Raw genomic sequence first — 20,798 nt, forward strand, 5'->3', positions numbered from 1 at the left:
CCAATCACACTGACCTTACTTTTGCTCAAGAAACAGGCTCATGTTCCGTGGGCCCTTTACTCTTAGCTGTCCCCCATTCCTAGGATTTTTCTCCATATATCCACAGGATGATCTCTGTTACCTCTAACAAATCTTGGCCAAAATGTCACCTTGTCATCTAGCCCAGCACTCCTACCATAATGTTCTTTACTCCTTCTTACTGTATTTTGGCTTATTACCTTTAGTATACTAAGTAAATTTCTGTGTTTTTCTCTTATTTATCTCCTTTTCCTCCTACTAAATTTTGGCATCCACAGGAACTTGAATCTTTTTATTCACTGATATCTCCCAAGAACCTTAAACCATACCTGGGGACATAATATTACTGAATGAATGGGTGAATCAATTACTGTTCTCACAGAGCATATAAAAGGAGCCCAGTGGATGAGAATCTTTATTTGGGAAGGGGGGCATATTGTTCACTTTTTTTCTGATAAGTGGGTATTTTAACATTGTGGTGAAAAATACATGATATAAAATTTACCATTTTAGCCATTTTTAAGTATACCGTTAGTGGTATTAAATACCTTCACGTTATTGTACAATCATCACATCCATCTATCTACAGAATTTTTTTCATCTCCTAAAACTGAAACTATACCAGTTAAACAAGAACTTCCCATTTCCCCTTCTTACCAGGTCCTGGTAAATACCGTTTACTTACTGTGTTTATGAATTTGACAACTCTGGGTCCCTCAAAAAAGTGGAATCATATCGTATTTGTCTTTTTGTGTATTGGGCTTATTTCATTTGTCATAATTCCTCAAGGTTCATGTAGCATGTATCAGCATGTATCCTTCCTTTTTAAGACTGAATGATACTCTGTTGTATGAATAGGCCACTTTTTGTTTATATATTCCTCCTTCAATAGACACTTGGTTTGCATCCACATTTTGACTATTGTGAGTGATGCTGCTATTCATATGAGTTTACAAATACCTAATCAAGTCCTTGGTTTCAGTTCTTTTAAGTATTTACTAAGAATTTCTCAATCATATAGTAACTCTGGTTTTAGTTTTTTGAGAAGCCATCATACTGTTTTCCATGCCTTACTATTTTACATTCCCATCAGTAGTGCACAAGGATTCCAGTTTCTCTACATCCTTGCCAACACATACTACTTTGTAAAATAATAACCATATTAATGTGTGAAATGGCAGTTCATTGATTTGATTTGCATTTCTCTAGTGAATAATGATGGATATTGGCCATTTGTATATCTTTGTAGCATCTTTTCAGGTGCTTTGCCCATTTTAAAAAATCAGTTGTTTGCTTTTTTGTTTTTGCAGTATAGGAGTTCCTTGTATTTTGTGGAAATTAACCCCTTATGAGATATACAGTTTGCAAATATTTTCTCCCATATCATAGTTTGCTTTTTCATTCTGTTGATACTGTCTCTCGGTGAACAGAACTTTTTAATTTTGATGCTATCCAGTTTATGTACTTTTTCTTTTGTTGCCTATGCTTTTAGTGTCCTATCCAAGAAAATATTGCTAAATCCAGTGTTGTGAAGTTTTTCACTTACGTTCTCTTCTAAGAGTTTTTAGTTGTAGGTCTTACATTTAGGTCTTTGATCCATTTTGAGTTAATTTTACTTCATTCTTTTTCATATGGCTGTCCCATTTTCCCAAAACTACTTTTCCTTTCCCACTGAATGGTTTTAACATCCTTGTAGAAAATAATTTGACTCCATGTGTAAGGGTTTATTTCTGGGCTCTCTATTCTGTTCTTTAGGATCTAAGTGTCTTAAGACCAGAACTGTTTTGATTACAATAGCTTTGTAATAAGTTTTTAAATCAAGAAGTTTGAGACCTGTAACTTTGTCATTTTTTCAAGATTGTTTTCGCTATTCAGGGTCCCTTGAGATTCCATATGAATTTTAGGTTAAATTTTCTGTTTCTGCAAAAGAATGTCATTGGGATTTTGACAGTGATTACATAGAATCTGTAGAGTGCCTTGGATGATATTAACGTCATAACAATATTGAATCTTGCAGTTCATGAATGTTGTCTGTTTTTCTCATTATCTTTATCTACTTTCTTTCAGAATGTTTTATAGTTATCAGTATACAAGTCTTCCTTGGCTAAGTTAATTCTTAAGTATTTTATTCTTTTTGATGCTATTGTAAATGTCATTGTTTTATTAATTTCCTTTGCAGATTGTCCAGATTATCAATATATGGAAATGCTATTGATTTCTGCACATTGATTTTGCATCCTGCTACTTTGCTGAATTCATTTATTCTAAAGTTTTGGTTTTTTTTAGGGTTTTTTGCATGTAAGATCGTGTCATCTGAAAACAGATAATTTTACCTCTTCCTTTTCAGTTTGGATACCTTTTTTGTTCCTCCTTGCCTAATTGCTCTGGCTAGGATTTCTGTGTTGAATAGAAGTGGTGAAGGTGAGCATCCTTGTCTTGTTACAGATTTTAGAGAAAAAGCTTTCAGTCTCTCACCATTGGTATGATGTTCACTGTTGGCTTTTCATATGTGGTCTTTATTATGTTGAAGTAGTTTCCTGCTTTTCCTAGTTTGTTCAGTGTGTTATCATGAAAGGATTTTGAATTTTGTCAAATATATGCTTTTTCTGCATCAATTGAGATGATCATCTGGGTTTTTTTTCTTCATTCTGTTAATGTAGTGTATTATGTTAATTGATTTTCCTGTGTTGAACCATCTTTACACATAAATTGAGAGTCTGTATCTTCATCATCTGCAGTCTCGCTGCCATCTTGATTTGAATGAGAATCTTAGAATTAAAACTGTTTAGAGTTGAGTGGGCAATATGTTCATTGTGTATGGGGCTGAGTTACACAGACTTTCCACAGACTAAGAAATATCAGAGGTCTGAATGTCCTTTTTCTTTTTTCTTTCTTTCCAGAGCCATATAGGTCATTCGAACTTTGTTTTTGCATTTTTCTCATTTAATCTTTATAACAGTTATATGGGAGGTGGTATTCTTTCTCTCTTTAATAATGAGGAAAATAGGACTCAGGACAGTTTGCCCTGGGTCACAATAGCTGTTTCAATGCTCTGTTTCTAATCCATGTCTTATTTCAGAGCTCATGCTATTAATCATTTTGTTACCATGCCTCTGCCTTATATCTTCTCATCCAGTTCTGACAATACAAAAATTGGAGTAGGGTGATGCCATAGATTTTTTTTTTCTCTTAAACTTACATTACTGCCTTTGTTAGAGCTGAGGTAATCACAGACATGCTCTAGACCAGAGTTTTCACATTATTTTTCATGAAACCAGCTTCCAGAGGGGCCTTTAGGGGGTTGGTCAAGTCTAGTTTCATTATTTTTTTAAGTGTCTCTGAATTTTTAAAAACTGCAGTTTAATTAGGTATATGCATTCAGCTTTATTCCAGACCAGATTTTAACATATTGGAGTGCACTGTAATATCAAATTAAATAGGTTTTGTACAAACCTATAAATAAACATTTATTTAAGCCACTATGAGATTACAAGACTCTTGTTCAGAAATGAGCTGCTTTCTTGGATGAATAATGTTTTTCAAATAGAGCAAACAAAGCCAAGTACAGAAATAAGTTTGATCCCTGACTTTAAACATTTGTGTTAATCAAAATTGCTTCATTGTTCTCATTGTCATTGTGATAAGTAAATGTTATAAATTTAAACTTAAAAAGAATTTAGAGTTAATTCTTAAAAATCCATCTTACTTGTTTCATATATTGGAATTCTGTTTAAGATTTGAGAATTATTATCTGGTCTGATTCCTTAATATATGTAAGAAAAGCTGAGCCCCAGGACTACTTACTAGTTTACTTCTGAATCCCTGTCCATTGATCTTTCTGCTGTGTTATCCTGCCTCTTATTTACTAAATAATAAAAATGAAAAAATTAAGATGTCTTTGGAACCCAGAATTTGATGAAGGGTCCTGAGAGCAAATGAAAAAATATTAGGTAAAAAAAATGAAAGAATTTTGTAAGAATCTTATAAAAGGTCCATAAAAAGACTTTTTGGGGTTGATGGAAAATAATTCAGAATTCACCCTTACTGGGCTCTTATTTCAACAATGATAACAAAAACTAATTAGGAAAGAAGTGGGTTATTTGAAGCAAACATAGGCAGTGACTTTGGAGATTATCAAGCTTTTTGGTCTCAGGATCCTTTTAAAAAATGAATGAATACCCTCAAAGAACTTTTGTTTTGGGGATCGTATTTGTCAGTATTTACTGTTAGAAATTAAAACTGAGAAAGTAAAAATTTTAAGTTCATTTAAAAACAAAAAATAATAAACCCATTACATATTAACATAAATACCATATTTTTAAACAAAAATAATAACTCCAAACCAAAAAAAGAAAAATATTGTGAGAAGAGTAGCATTGTTTATATATTTTGCAAAGCTCTTTAAATGTGTGGCTTTTGCTGGATCTTCATATCTACTTCTGCATTCAGTGTGCTACACTATGTGTTTTGCTTGAAATGTATGAAGATCTGCCTCAAACAGCTGGAAAAGGGAGGATTATTTTAATAGACTTTTTAGATAATTGTGGATATTTTTCTTAGTTGTTATTTGTTGTTCAGTCACTAAGTTGTGTCCGACCCTTTGCAGGCCCATGAACTGCAGCACGCCAGGCTTCCCTGTCCTTCACTATCTCCTGGAGTTTGCTACTGTACCAAAAATCAATAAATTTTAGTTTATTCAAAGTTAGTTACACACACACACTCACACACACACAAAGTTAGTTACAATAAGGAATATGAAACTGTATCAATGAACTTTTCATATTCTGTTACATTAAACTCCATTAGTCTTTCTTGCACAATGAATGAACCTTGTGCCCCATATCTGGCTTTGTAACATGCATTGATCATTTGGAACATATTGGTTCACTCAGTTACACATGTCTTCCAAATGTTAGCACATTTCATTAGAAATAGTTTTTTAAATCACATTTATGGATATCACCATCCATCTCATTAGAGTCTTTTAATTAAATATTAGTATAATGTTAAGCTTACGAGGCATTTAAACCTTTCCAAGATTCTGATTTTTACTTGATAGCTTGTAATTTTTATAATCTGCAAAAAATACTTTCAGTTGTTTTCCTTAAAGTGTCAGATTCACTTTATTTAGGAAGATACCTGAAATACCTAAAACTGAATAGCATTGTTTACTTGTCTCTTTAAGTAAGAATCCTATTCCAAGAAAAAAGCAGCTAGTTCACCTTGTTTCTCAGACCATCATGTAAGTGCATTTCCTTCAGATAACCATTATACTTTGGTACTCAGAAGAAATGTTTTGTGTGTATTTCTCATTTTGTCTTTCATAATTTCTAGATGTGGACCTAAGGGTCACAACTTATTTAAAATTAATAATTTTTATTGATTCATCGAGGACAGACATTCATAAGTACACCTGGCCTTTTTCCCTCCATGATTCCCCTCCGTGAGTTTGTGATGGTGAGGAATACAACCAGGTACAGTTCGGTGCCACTGCCTTGATTCCTAGTAAGGCACCCACCACTTTTTTTTTTTTTTTTTTTTTAACCCACCACTGGTTTTGCAACACTGTTGCAATTAATCAATACAGTGAGAAAGATAAGATCATCTTAATACTTTGAAGATATTTTTGACCTTACAGACCTCCCTAAAGGGGTCTTGGACTTGTGGAATGCATGGACCACACTTTGAGAACTACTGATCTAATATGTTCTAGAAAATTTTCCTGTTGCCCTGGATTGTGCTGGTCTCTGTTCCCTCAGGCCAGTTTGCTCCCAGGAGGTATCTGGGACAGATGTCTTTTATTCAGAACAAGAGCAAGAAAATAATCTCAATGTCCTGGAGAAAAAGCTAAAGAGTGAGGCTATCTTTCTGTTCTATATTTAGTCTGGAGCTTCTGTTCTTCTTCTCTTAGTACACACTTCCTGTGATGGTGTTGTCCAGTACTGTGCGTTCAGCTACAGCCTGTTCCGTGATGACTCCTAGATTTTGTCCTCTATGCCTGATCTCTCTCGTGAGCCTCCAGTACCTTCAAGTTACCTGCTGGATATATCTCCTTAGGTGTCAACTCAACAGTGCTTAGAACTGATTGTCATCTTTTCCAGTTTGTCTTTCCTTTGAAGTATAATACAAGCAATTACAAAGAGTAAAGCTTTACCTCCTTCTACATTCTACTTTTTATACCAGTGACACTATATTGGTCCTCAGCCAGTCATCCTAGACTTCTCTGTCCTTCCTCATCTCCAATAAATTGCCATGTTTTGTTTTTTTACCCACAATTGGACTCTGTCTATTCCTCCTTATACTCAGCTTTGGTTGGGTCCTCATCATGTTTTACCTGGACTGACTGTGATACTAAATTGCCTCCAGTCTCTTTACCTGCTGATCTGTCATCTGCATCACTGCCAGAATTGTCTTTGTTAATATTTGATCTTGTTCAGTTCAGTTGCTCAGTCATGTCTGACTCTTTGTGACCCCATGGACTGCAGCACACCAGGCCTCCCTGTCCATCACCAACTCCCGGAGTTTATTCACACTCATGTCCATGGAGTCAGTGATGCCATCCAACCATCTCATCCTCTGTCATCCCCTTCTCTTCCTGCCTTCAATCTTTCCTAGCATCAGGGTCTTTTCAGATGAGTCAGTTCTATGCGTCATTTGGCCAAAGTATTGGAGTTTCAGCTTCAGTATCAGTCCTTCTGGTGAATATTCAGGACTGATCTCCTTTAGGATGAACTGGTTGGATCTCCTTGCAGTCCAAGGGACTCTCAAGAGTCTTCTCCGACACCACAGTTCAAAAGCATCAATTCTTCAGCACTCAGCTTTCTTTACTAACCACAAATCTAAGTCACTAGCCCTGTGTTCCAAATAAATGTGTGTGTGTTTATAAAAGTAGGGCTTCCCTGGTGACTCGGATGATACAGAATCTGCCTGCAATTCGAGAAACCCAGATTTGATCCCTGGGTTTGGAACATCCCCAGGAGAAGGGAATGGCTACCTACTCACAGAAACATGTCTGAAAGAAGTTGTCCACTCTATGAAATGTAAAATAGTACTGAACATCTTCTGGATATCTCATCTCAGCTAATAGCATTACCATCTTGTTCAGTTGCATAAGCACAGATCTGCGAGTCATCTGTTACATCCCTACTGTCCCATCCTAGTGCTTCCAGGACTTAGCAGAATGAAAAAATTGACTGCTGAAAAAATGAATAAATTATTTGTCTCAAATCTGCTACATTGTCATAAAATTTTTAAATTCAGTAGCAACCTAAACAGTCTAGAAAGAGATTGTCATCAGTAGGACATAAATGCTTGAGTCCAGTTGCCTGAACTTAACTCAGATACATTGCTAGTTCTATAGGTATTTCTAAGTCTTAGTTTCCTAAACTTCAGAGTGAGGTTAATAATTACACTTTGGGCTTTGTTGGGTAGATTACATGAGATAATGTATGTTAAAGTATTTATTGTAGTTCCTCTCATAATAGATGGTAGTTGTTGTTACTACTGCCGGTACTTTTTAATGGCTTGCAAATGCAGACTTACTTGTAATATCCTCTTGGCTAGTTCCAAGTGAGATCTGGCAGTGAAGAGTGTGGGTGTGTATGTTGTCAACTCTTACTGGAAAGGATTCTTTTAGTCTATAGTTGTTTTCTCTTCTCTTTAGTTTTTAAAATTCTTTTGTTTGAGAAATGAAACATGAACTTTTTTTTTTATGTTTAAGTTGGTAAATCTGTGTTTTCCTCCAAGTTACAAATATATGTAGGTTCTTAATATATTTATTTGGTTTACTTGTTAATAAACTCTTGCCATCTAGAAACCACTGAGACTCAGATACATGGCATTATATAACCAAAGTCACAAACACGGGATATTTACCTTCCTTACTCACCGGGAAATTGAGTATTTACTTAGCAAAAAGATTAATCCCACAGAACAGGAGAATTGTATGCTTTCAAAATAAATTAAAAAATAACAACAATTTTTGTTGTTAAAAATTAAATGATAAATCACTCTACTCCGGCCTCTAAAATTTAGTAGTTATGGCAGTGATAGAAGGACCTTAAATATTTTTAATATTTTTGTCTCACATTGCATTGTTGTTGTTTTTTGTGAGTATTTGCATTTTCTTAGCATTTGCTCCTGGTGATAGACACAGTGTAGACTAAGAAAGAAAGCTAAAGAAAGCCAATTCAGGTTACTCAGTTTCTACATTTTTTTTTTAACTTGTAAACATTCTGTTTACACTTCATTATAAATGAGATTAGTTCAAGTGCCAGAAACTTTTTTGCATGGAATATTTTACTGACTTCTAATGAGAAAATGCATAATCTTTCCAATTCTTAATTAAAACTTTATAACATTCTGAAGTTATAGAAGAGCACTCATGATGTTCTCATAGCATCTTTGACACCAGCATTAGGAAAATGTCAAGTAGGTCTGTGTTTTTACAGGCAATGACTCAGACTAAGCATGCGTATGTTCATATATTTTGTAATTCTTAGCCTCTGCTTTCCTTCATGTTTTTTCTCTAATTTTCTCCATTTCCACAAACCACAGGCCATGAATGTCTCTTCATGGCCACTTAATTTTTGAATGAAAAGATATGTGTGTATGAGCAGATGTATATTTGTGTATAGTGAGTGTGTATCTCTCTTCTCCCACTCCTTTCTGTCTATAAGTAAAAGAGAGTGAGAGCTTTTTTGTAAAGTCTTTTTTTTCCCCTTTCCACATAAATTTAGTTGTTATTTTTCCTTTGCTCTCTTTGAACTTTAACACTTACTGTGTAGCAGTTGTGTACAAGTATATCACTCAGTTAAATCATGAGTTCCTTGAAGGTAAATATGTCTTCTATCCCTCTAAATCCCTGGTACCTAGGCTTGAGCATGATAGATGCTTAGCAAATGTGAGTGGATTACTGGGTGAGTGAGTGAGCAAACTCTTTGGAGACCAGCTTGAGAAAGTAGATCCTTTGCTGATGACTATAATTCACAAGTATCTCTTGAAGGTTTTCTATGAGTTTGAGCTTAATTATCTTATGGGTTTTGAGTGGGTCACGGAGGTAAAAAAGGTTTCTACCTCCTCCCAGGATTCTCTGGTTAGACAGCTGTTCTGTGGGGATTATTTGTGATCCTTAAGGTTTCCCTTATTCCTTGTTGGTCAGCTGGTTGTACTGAGAAATGTTATGGCATCTGTTTGGAAGATCCTTAGTAATGAGATGGTTTTTCTTTCAGTATTTTCAACAAAAATAAGTGTCTCCTCTTTGCCAGACTTTGCTTTAGGTCTTGAGGATATAATAGTGAACAAAACAAGCCCCTGTCTTTATAGAGCGAATATGGCAACCCAGTTCAGTATTCTTGCCTGGAGAGTTCTGTCGACAGAGGAGGCTGGTGGGCTATAGTGTCCATGTGGTCACAAAGAGTTAGAGACAACTGAGCAACTAAGCACAGCACAATAGACAAATATAACCTGTCAAGTATGATGAATGCTATGAATTAAATTACGTTAAAGGGTTAAAAGGGGCTTCCCTGGTAGCTCAGCTGGTAAAGAATCTGCCTGCAATGCAGGAGACCCCGGTTTGATTTCTGGGTCGGGAAGTTCCCCTGGAAAATGGATAGGTTACCCACTCCAATACTCTTGGACTTCCCTGGTGGCTTAGACGGTAAAGAATCCGCCTGCAATATGGGAGACCGGGGTTCAGTCCCTCGGTTGGGATGACCCCCTGGAGGAGGGTATGGGTTGCCTGGAGAAGTCCATGGACAGAGGAGCCTGGTGGGCTACGTCCATGGGGTCATAAAGAGTCAAACACAACTGAGCTTAGACTAAGCACAGCACAAAGAGGTAAAAAGTAATATGTCTAAACCATGGACGGAGGAGCCTGGTAGGCTACAGTCCATGGGGTCGCAAAGAGTCTGACATGACTGAGCGTCTTCACTTTCACTTTTCACTTTCATGCATTGGAGAAGGAAGTGGCAACCCATTCCAGTGTTCATGCCTGGAGAATCCCAGGGATGGGGAAGCCTGGTGGGCTGCCGTCTATGAGGTTGCACAGAGTCGGACACGACTAAAGTGACTTAGCAACAGCAGCAGCAGCTTTATTATTTACACCTCAGAAAAAAGCATTGAGCATAGTATGATCTCAAATATATAAGGACAAAATACCAGGAAAAAAAGCTGTTAACAAAGTATGCTAAAATATTGGTAAGGATTCTTTCTTTCCAGTTCAGTTCAGTTCAGTCACTCAGTCGTGTCCGACTCTTTGCGACCCCATGAATCGCAGCACGCCAGGCCTCCCTGTCCATCGCCAACTCCTAGAGTTCACTCAGACTCACGTCCATCGAGTCAGTGATGCCGTCCAGCCATCTCATCCTCTGTCGTCCCCTTCTCCTCCTGCCCCCAATCCCTCCCAGCATCAGAGTCTTTTCCAATGAGTCAACTCTTCGCATGAGGTGGCCAAAGTACTGGAGTTTCAGCTTTAGCATCATTCCTTCCAAAGAAATCCCAGGGCTGATCTCCTTCAGAATGGACTGGTTAGATCTCCTTGCAGTTGTATAATAGACATACATTACGTTAGTTTCAGGTGAACAACATGATTTAACATTTGTGTGCATCACAGAATGATCATCTCAATAAGTCTGTTATCACCATACAAAGTTGCAGTTTTTTTTCTAGTGATAAGAACTTTTAAGAGTTACTTTCTTAGCAACTTTCAAATTTGCAATACAGTGTTACTATCTTTAGTCCCCATGCTGTACATTACATCCCCGTGACTTGTTTTATGACTGGCAATTTGTATCTCTTGATCCTCTTCACCCATGTTGCCCATTCCTCAACTCTTCTCAGGATTATTTGTGCTAATGAGCCTATAGATGGTTTTTAAAATGATGCTTCTATGTATTTCTCCAAAGTGATCCTTGCCTTGATTCTTGGTGAGAAGAGGGTGCTAATCAGATCACATTTGCATTCAAAGCCTGATTCTGCTGATAGTGTCTTTCACAGTGTGCACTTGGTGATATTTCAGTCAAACCTGACCTAACTGCACTATTGCCACGTGTATAGTGACTGTTTTTAAAAGCTATGGGACAGTGCAGAGCAAAAGCATGAAGCAGATTTTTCAGTTCCCTCCACTGAAATGAGGAGAAGGCAGTGGCAACCCACTCCGATACTCTGGAAAATCCCATGGATGGAGGAGCCTGATAGGCTGCAGTCCATGGGGTCGCTAAGAGTTGGATGCGACCGAGTGACTTCACTTTCACTTTTCACTTTCATCCATTGGAGAAGGAAATGGCAACCCACTCCAGTGTTCTTGCCTGGAGAATCTCAGGGACAGGGGAGCCTGCTGGGCCCCCGTCTGTGGGGTCGCACAAAGTCGGACACAACTGAAGCAACTTAGCAGCAGCAGCCACTGAAAGGAGCCCAACTCCTTTTCCGTCATTAACCTTCTACCAATCAGGAGAGTGTTGCATCCTGCTCAGGCTGTGGCTCAGCTGCCACTGCATCAGGAATCACAGGAAGAGGAGAAAGAAGGGAAAGCCTGAAACAGCAGCTATGACCAGGCTGGGCCTCAGGCTGTGGGACTCAGCAGATACAGAGTAAAACAAAAGCATCCTTTATGACTAAAGCTGTGGGATTTCCTGTTAACTCTGGACTTTCAAAATCCTCCTCACATTCAGAGTTGTTGGTGTATCCCTAAAAGACTGATTTTCTCTATGCTTCTGCCCATCCCATGACTGTCTTGGTGACAAGACAAAGATAATGTAGATCTTCGTTGCCCCTCTTTTGTTTATGTCTATGGTGTGCTTATTGTTAGAGATAAAGGCACACTGTATACATTTACATGAGTGGGTGAGTACACTTTTGTCCTAAAACTGATATGATGTAAACATGAAGAATTGAGGAATAGCAGGAGCATTTTTTCTGTCCCCATTTGCTCTGTCTTGCCCTCTCTTTTGAGATTCTCTTCTCCTTCCTTTGTTTTTTTCTACTTTCCTATATCAAGCCACAATTCCTATAAACATTCTTTGACTTTATTGGTAGTGTTTAAGCCTAAATAGGCAAAACCTATCACAAAGTAAGTCAGTTTGTGCCAGCTGAAAATGTTAGTCCATTTGTTAAGTGCACTGTGATGGAACAGATAACTTCTCATGCCTGTGAAACAGTGATTAAATATTGCTTTTGCAATTTCTGTTCCTTCTGCCTGTAATAGGTTTCTCTTCCTGACCTCCATTTATTCAGCACGCTCCCTCCTTTATCTGAGAGACCTAGCTCAAATGTAATGGCTTCTTCAGTACTTTTCTTGATTCTCCCAGACAGTGGCTTCACTCCAGGTTTTTCATACCTCTCTACTAGTTCATTTAAGATTGTTTTATTATTATTTGTTTGTATGTTTCTTACTGTACGGTGAGTTCTTTGGATGTTGGAAACTCTTATTTTCTTAAATTTTTTATGTATGGCCAATAAATGTTTTTTAACCATTCTTCATTAGATAAATGTTATTCCTTGTTTCTGAGGACCTCGCTAATCTAGTAAGAGCAATATATCAGTCCCAGATAACCATAATAAATGCCACAAAGAAAGAAGAAATCACTTTTGCTGTGCAGACTGGAGACACCTAGGATATTCCAGGCTTTGTGGATATGGTAGCAGGTGAAATGGACCTTGAAGGATGTGTGTGAAATGTGAAATTATGTTTTTGTTTTTTACTTTTTGATGTCTTTATTAGAAATAGTTTAAGCATACAGGAGCTGTATTATTTGATGTGTATTAAAGCCTTAAACACTTTACCTACAGTTAGTTCATCTATTCTTGATTCTTAAATCATTCATCAGTTGATTTATACAAAGGAATATCTCTTGTGGGGATATCAATGTGTTCATCTGTCTTTGTGGGCTTAAATCATTAGTTCAGGGACTCATATTTGGGAGTAGATATTTTCATATGTCTAAATGTTACTCACCAAAAGACAACATGAAATTTGATGTTTTTCTGTCCCGTTGCATTGATTTTCTTTATTCATTTTAGCCACGGACCCCTTTGCTTCTGTTTTTGGAAGTGAATCATTTGAAGATGGATTTGCTGATTTTAGCACATTGTCAAAGGTAATTTGCAGTAATTAGTGGGAGGGTAAAATATACTGTGTTCCCACCAAAGGAGCAATTTTTCCTTTTGATTTTATAACCTTTCACAAACATTGCAACTTGATTTCAATAAGTCACAGCAAATGTGGATTTCAGACGAATGAAATACAAGATATAATCAAAGTAGACATTTCTGTGTACAAAAACAATGGTGATGGTACAGATAATTTTCTCATGACAGGCTTGCCCAACAACTTTAAGAGTTTTCTTTCTTTTTGATTTATTTATGTTCTGTTTTTATTCGAGTATCGTTGATTTTAGGGCTTCCCTGGTGCTCATTCAGTAAAAATTCCACCTGCAGCGCAGGAGACTGCTTGCAGTGTAGGAGACCCAAGTTTGGTCCCTGGGTTAGGACGATCCCCTGGAGAAGGAAATGGCAATCCACTCCAGTATTCTTCGCTGGGAAATTCCATGGACAGAGGAGCCTGGTGGGCTACAGTCCATAGAGTCACAAGAGTTGGACACAGCTTAGTGACTCAACCACCACCGTATTTGACTTATAGTGTTGTGTTAGTTTCTGCTGTATAGCAAACAAATAAATAATGCATATATATATACATATATCCACTCTAAAAAAGGCCATTGCAAAGTACTGAGTAAGTTCCTTGTGTTATACAGTAGATCCTTATTATCTGTTTTATGTATAGTAGTGAGTAAATGTCAATTCTAATCCCCCAATTTGTCCCTTCTCTCCCCTATTCCCCACTGGTAGCCAGAAGTTTATCTTCTACGTCTGTGACAAAGAATCTTCTGTCTTATTAAGCATATTTCTTCCAATTAACTACATTTCCCCCCTGTTGACTGTCAGGGTCAGTGGCTATAAAATCTGAGCATTCATTCTATCTTCTCTGCACTGGTTCCTTGACTTTATGTTCTGAGGCTGTTAAGGTTAGTATTAAGATAATAGCCCACCAGTATATGTCCACTACCTATTTTCCAGTGTAACCCTATGATTAATTCAGGCCAAAAAAGTAAAATTAGAGTGTATGTCAAATTGTCTCTATCATTGATTCTCAACTGGGTGTTATTCCCTACACCTATACCCTCCCCTAGGAAACATTTAGCAAGGTATGCTGGGGAAAATGGAAGGCAAAAGGAGAAGAGGGCGGCAGAGAATGTGATGGTTAGATAGCATCACTGACTCAATGGACATGAATTAAGCAAACTCCAGGAGATAGTGGAGGACAGAGGAGCCTGGCATGCTACAGTACAGTGGTGTCACAAAGAGTTAGATGCGACTTAACAACTGAACAATGGAGATGTTTTTGGTTGTCACAGCTGAGGAGGAGGATATTCATATATAGTGGATAAAAGCAGCGATGCTTTTAAACCTCCTGCAACCTACTATCCAGCCCAAAATATCAGTAGTGCTACTTTAGAGAAACACTAGCCTAAGTTTCAGATAAGGCAATGGCAACCCACTCTAGTACTCTTGCCTGGAAAATCCCATGGATGGAGGAGCCTGGTAGGCTGCAGTCCATGGGGTCGCTAGGAGTCGGATGCAACTGAGCGACTTTACTTTCACTTTTCACTTTAATGCATTGGAGAAGAAAATGGCAACCCACTCCAGTGTTCTTGCCTGGAGAATCCCAGGGACAGGGGAGCCTGGTGGGCTGCCGTCTTTGGGATCACACAGAGTCGGACACGACTGAAGCGACTTAGCAGCAGCAGTAGCCTAAATTGTAATACCCCATTCATTATAGAAAAATGAATCTTTTGGGAACTTCTCCGATGGTCCAGTGGTGAAGAATCTGCCTTACAATGCAAGGGATGCAGGTTTAATCCCTGGTCAGGGAACTAAGATCCCACCTGCCACAAAACAGATAAGCCTGCGTGCCACAACTACTGAGCCCATACACCACAACTAGAGAGTTTGTGTATTACAATGAAAGATCCCGCATGACACAGCAAAGATCCTGCATGCAGCAACTAAGACCATATAAATAAATACATGCGTATTTTAAAGTGAATCCTTCATTACTCCATGTGTTAGAAAAGCCAGATCTTCAGACCCTCAATAAGGCTTACCATTCTGTGGGATCAGTTTGCTTTAAAAAAAAGTTGACTTTTCATTTTTTAAAGTTGTTATTGTTTGTCTTTAATGTTTTTCATGACATTAAAGTTGTCTTTAATGTTTTTCAAGATGCCATTTTCTTATCTTTCCTAGTTTAAGTGCCTTGGAAAGTGTGGAATAAGTATTTTTTTTCTTTATCATTTAGATCAGATATTCACTTGAGGAAAGATACATTAGTCCCTTTAAAATGGGCCTCAGTGGTTTTGTATTACCTGAATCTTGTCAGTCCTTTAACCCAGAGTTGGTTTGTTTTGGTATGATCTGTTGTCCTTAATAAGTAGTGGTGGTATAATCACTACTCATATAGAATAACTTAAAAATTTTTTTCAGTTTTGGTTCTGAATGCAAAAGTTGAAATGTTAGTGCTCTCAGAATTGAAATAAATAAAGCTGCATAAAATTGAAGATCACTCTTCCAAATGCAATATAACCATAAACAGTTTGGTTGGCATAATATATATAACCATGAGTAAATATTTCTTTTCAAACAAAGGTCAACAATGAAGATATTTCTTTCCAAACAAAGGTCAACAATGAAGATCCTTTTAGTTCAGCCACATCAAGCTCCATCAGCAGTGTGGCCATTACAAAAAATATGCTTGAGGAAACATCCGTCAAAAATGAAGATGTACCCCCAGCACTGCCACCAAAGATAGGAACTCCAACAAGACCCTGCCCACCACCACCTGGTATGAGAGTTGGTACCTTTCCTAAATCAACTGCTTTCTTTTTCTTTCCAAGAAGTTTGTGTGAGCCTTACTTATAGACGTTATATAAAGGGCCTTAGCAGAACAAGTCAGAAAGCATGGCAGAAGCCTGCTGTTATCATCTGTTCTGATCTCAATGCAGAATTACAGACTTGTGCCTAAGAAGCCAACCTGTGTAACTGTCAGGAATTACCTTTCTGGCAAGAGCTAATTTATTTTTAAATCATTTCAGAGAGGCAGTAAATGAAATCTCTTGCTTTTTGGAAGCTAATGAGCTTCCATTTAAACAGAGTTTCCTGCACTGTGATATTTTAATAAATTTCTATAAGGGAAGGTTAATAATCCAGAGTCCCTTTCTTTTTCCTGCTAAGTGTGAAGTCTTCCTTAAGTCCTTCAATATGAGAATATATGGCCACTTTGGTATCAGAATGGCCAATTCAGCATTTTGGTGTCAGAATTTTGAAAGGAAGTATTGTTTTTCTTGAAGGAAAATATTATTTACCTCACTTAATAAGAGATTCCTTTATTTTGAGAAGGTGGTGTTTTTGGTCGAGAAACAGATTCTTACTTTTTTGCTTTTGTTTTGTTTAGTACTGTACCAAAGAAAAGGGTTTTGTTCGATTTTAATTAATGAAAACAATAAAGTTTATGAGAAGTGGTAAAGGGCAATCCCCTGGGTAGTTGTAGTACCGCTAGATTGTTTTTGAGAAGACACATCTGGTACGTCATTGTTTTTACCATATATCCTTGATCAATTTTCAGCCACAGTAGTTCTAGATTTTTATTCTTGCCTTTTTATAATAGCCTGGCTGTGGTATTTCTTGGGGAGATTTCTTTTTTCTTCTTTGATTTAAAGAATTGTGAATAAAATTATTAATACCCAACTACCTATTGAAAAATCAAGTGAACAAGTGATTTCTATCTTTTAGGGAAGAATAGCCTATATCATTTAATTGTTCTAGGGTAAATTTGTCAGAATATGTTAAAAAACAAGTGACAGTTAATTTGCTTATTTAAGTTTTATACCTTTAAGAGGTCAATAGTGAGGTGATTTTTAAAATCCTCAATAAACTAATATACTAGTGCTGTAACTAAATCTAAGACTTCAATAAACTGAGTATATATCACTGTAGAAAAATCAAAGAAAGAAGAATGAGGACTTCCCTGGTGGTCCAGGGGTTAAGACTTTGCCTTCCAATGCAGAGGGTACGAGTTCAGTCCCTGGTCGGGAAGCTAAGATCCCACATGTCGAGTCCAAAAAAAAAAACATAAAATAGAGGCAATATTGTAACAAATTCAGTAAAGACTTTATAAAAATGGTCCACATTTTTTAAAAAAAGTTTAAAAAAAGGGGGATGGTGGTTGAACTGGGATCTTAAAGATCTGAGCTCTCATTCTGAATATCCTCTGATATGCTCTGCCATCTTGAGTGTATAGAGCTTCCTATGTCTGAGCCCCAGATCTCTGAGCTGTTAGATGGTGGCATTAGTTCTCATGCTGCCCTCCAAGGGTTGCTGGAAGGATCCTTTGAGATAGGAGATGTGAAAACCTTTTGTAAGCTGTGACAGAAAGACTCTGTTGTTATGATTGCCGTTACCAGATTAACACATCTTTAGGAATGTATATTTAGATTTGAAGATATTTTAACACCTATTCTTATCCTTTCTTCAGCAAGTACTAAGTTTAAGTCTTGAAAATTAGAAAACTTGTTTGAAAATGGTGATGAATAACAGTATGCTATTGTTTGGTCAAAGATTAGTTTATCAGTAACCACAGAATTTAGGCCCTGGGCTTCAAAACATTCTCTTTATCCTTCAGTTTGAAATATTGTAGATGACAAGAAGTAGCTGGGCTTTACCAAAGTAGTTTTTAATTTCATGCTCCCAGGTGTTACATATAGATCCAGAGAAAAATCAGAAGAATATTAGCATTTTTCAGAGATCATTTGCCCTTACTGCCACTTGTGGAGAATTATGTATTAGGCAGAGGTTATCACAGCAGAGGCTGTTTTTGTCATTATTTGTCATTTTCCTCCTGTTTTATCCATTCTTGTCTCTCTCCTTGGGAGCATGCTACTTTGGAGAAGAAGTTAACTCTCTGAGCAGAGAAGATTCCAGGTCTGCTGCTTCACCCTTGGCTGTTTTCCCATTTACCCGCATAAAACTGGAGTGTACTTAAGAGGTTGTGTGTGAAATTTTTGACAACAGACTGTTGGTTGTGGTCATTTAAGACCATATTAAGAATGTGTTTTAGGTTCCCCATCCCCACTTCTTTAATGCTTTCTGTGTTCATGTTGTTGTGTGTTTGTGTTTGCCATACTTGCTGGTTGAGTTAATTGTAATGATTTTGATCCAGGGAAAAGACCCATCAACAAAATGGATTCTTCTGATCCCTTTAAACTGAATGATCCATTTCAGCCTTTCCCAGGCAATGATAGCCCCAAAGAAAAAGATCCTGATATGTTTTGTGATCCATTCACTTCTACTACTACCACTACCAATAAAGAGGCTGACCCAAGCAATTTTGCTAACTTCAGTGCTGTAAGTACTGTGAATGGGCTGTTTGGGGGAAAATCTTTCCATTTACAGTTTAAAGAGCTTTCAAAGATTATTTTTGAGTCTGCCAAATTTGCATTATTTCAGCTAAATTTACCAACATATTAAAAATGATCTTTATTCTTCCCCCAACCAAGAAAACCTCTGTTTGATTCTGTCTGCTAGTTCTGAAATTATTGCATTGTTAAGATGATTTTAGTAGTCTTAGTTCTCGGGATATATACCAGGTGCTTTGCAAAACGTTGACAGTTATTATTTTGCAAATTGTTACAGACAGTGGGCTACTAGAGAGTCATTTGCTGTCTGCCCTCTGGATAAATAATGCCAATAATGAGTTTGTGTTATTTGTAACTGTGTATGTGTGTTTGTGTATAAAACCTTGAAAATTTCTGGAGACCAGTCAGCAATTACTGTATTATATAAGAAGATAGGACCAGAAATTCTTTGAATAGAAAATAAAACTCTGGTTTCATACAGAAATGTTCTTAAAATATAAGTCAGTTTTATTAAATAAATATAATTTTTAAGAGCTAAACAATCTTTAATTATTTGGAGGACTCTAATTCACTAGCTTCCCATATCTACTCCACATTCTCCCAAAGCTTCCCTGATGGCTCAGTCGGTAAAGAATCTGCCTGCAGTGCTTGAGACCTGGGTTCTATCCCTGGGTTGGGAAGATCTTCTGGAGAAGGAAAAGGCTATCCACTCCAGTATTCTAGCCTAGAGAAGTCTATGGACTGTATAGTCCATGAGGTCGCAAAGAGTTGGACATGACTGAGCGACTTTGATTCACTCACTCAGTTCACTAGCATTCCATATCTACTCTGCATTCTCCCAGAGCTGACTAAAGTAGGCCAATAAAGACAATAGAAGGATGTGGTGTTAAGAGTATAGGCGGGTCTTATAAGATCATAGAAATGGGGCAATCAACTGGAAATATCACCCTGGTGGGGCATTAAGCAATGACATGTATATCATCATTATGTAGATAAACGTAAATTTTTGTTTTGATTCTTAGAGTAACTAACTGTTTCATTTCCCAGGTTGCCTTTTTTTTAGATAAAAATGACCTTCATCATCACTGTCTATTTTATAATAAAGCAGTTTTCCTCTACTTAACAACCTCAAGCCTTTGAGATGATTCTATAAATAAGAGATCTAGTGGCCAGCTGGCTGGCCACAGTCTGCCTAATGTCTCCCTCAGTGTAGCTTAGGGTCACTCTTCCGGTCACTTTATTCCTGCAGCCATTTCTAGTTAGTAAAGCAGGTAGGCAGAATTAGACTAGGCTATTTAGCTTTTGAATCTGTACTCTTAAGTTTCAGTGGCTTCTTCCGAATGTGAAGAGGCAGAACAGGAATCAATATTTTAAATATTGGAAAACAGAGGGTGTCAGAATTATACTGACTCTTGTTAGACGGAATTTGAGTTGTTTCAAGGAGAGAACCCAGAATTGCTCTTCTTACTATAATGCTCTTAGTACAGAATAACCTTCTGGCAGTTTGTGGCACTTAATATCTTAAATATGATTTCAATAAGTCAAAACCTGGTTGGAATGAGTCTTGAACAAAAGCAATTTGCTTTTTTCATTTTCCAGAATCTCAGTATAGTATAATATTAAGCATCTAATAATAAAAATGTCTTTTTAAATGAAAGATTTGTTAAACATTAAAAGTTTCAAAGATCTTATAATTCCCTAGAAAGAAAGCTACCATTTTCAAAAAAGCCTGACAGTTTCTTTCTTTTCATCCTGTTTGTTATGGTATTCATCCTATTATGGTGTTCTTCTATATGACAGGACTTGAAACCAAGTAGAATGTTTTTATTTAGTATCTGCCACGGTTGCTATTTGGGGTGGATACATATATTTCCTTGACTTATTAATTACCAGCATTAAGGTCTTATTTGGAATGGGTCAAAAAGTTCTCAATACCTTCTAAAATCATTATAATGCATTAAAAAAATTGATTAGGTCCACATCTTGCTTGATATATACCCAGTACTCTTGTTTTATGTATAACAAAATTTATGTATAGTATATTCTTTGCTTTATAATTTTCCTGTATGTGAAGGGCTAGAATAAGATAGGAAATTGCCAGTGGGATTAAGTTAAAAATGATGTATCATGTGAGGATGCTCACTGAAGTTAAAGAAGTAAATGTTTTACATTAGATAAATATGCTAGTTCTCTCCTGTTTTTAAATCTCCTGATCCACCTTAAGAATAACCACTTTTTACAAATGATGTTTTAATGTTCAGTTTTATAGACTATCTGTAGACTGCATTGCTTTTAAGATTAAATCATATTTTGATT

The 20,798-nt window shown here is 36.9% G+C and overlaps 1 protein-coding gene across 5 annotated transcripts in view; it reads left to right on the top strand.

Moving 5' to 3' along the window:
- The window catches only part of EPS15 (epidermal growth factor receptor pathway substrate 15), a 146,723-nt gene that overhangs the window by 124,854 nt on the left and 1,071 nt on the right, over positions 1–20,798 (top strand). For 2 of the 5 annotated variants that reach the window (XM_052638136.1, XM_052638138.1), the window contains 3 exons: positions 13,036–13,112; positions 15,718–15,913; positions 18,287–18,471. In XM_052638136.1, coding sequence (XP_052494096.1) covers positions 13,036–13,112; positions 15,718–15,913; positions 18,287–18,471 — 458 coding nt within the window. The remainder of the gene's footprint in view (positions 1–13,035; positions 13,113–15,717; positions 15,914–18,286; positions 18,472–20,798) is intronic. The other 3 variants (XM_052638137.1, XM_052638139.1, XM_052638140.1) reach the window with 2 other exon arrangements.

This window comes from Budorcas taxicolor, chromosome 3 (assembly GCF_023091745.1).
Source record: "Budorcas taxicolor isolate Tak-1 chromosome 3, Takin1.1, whole genome shotgun sequence".
In the NCBI taxonomy this organism is placed as follows: domain Eukaryota; kingdom Metazoa; phylum Chordata; class Mammalia; order Artiodactyla; family Bovidae; genus Budorcas; species Budorcas taxicolor.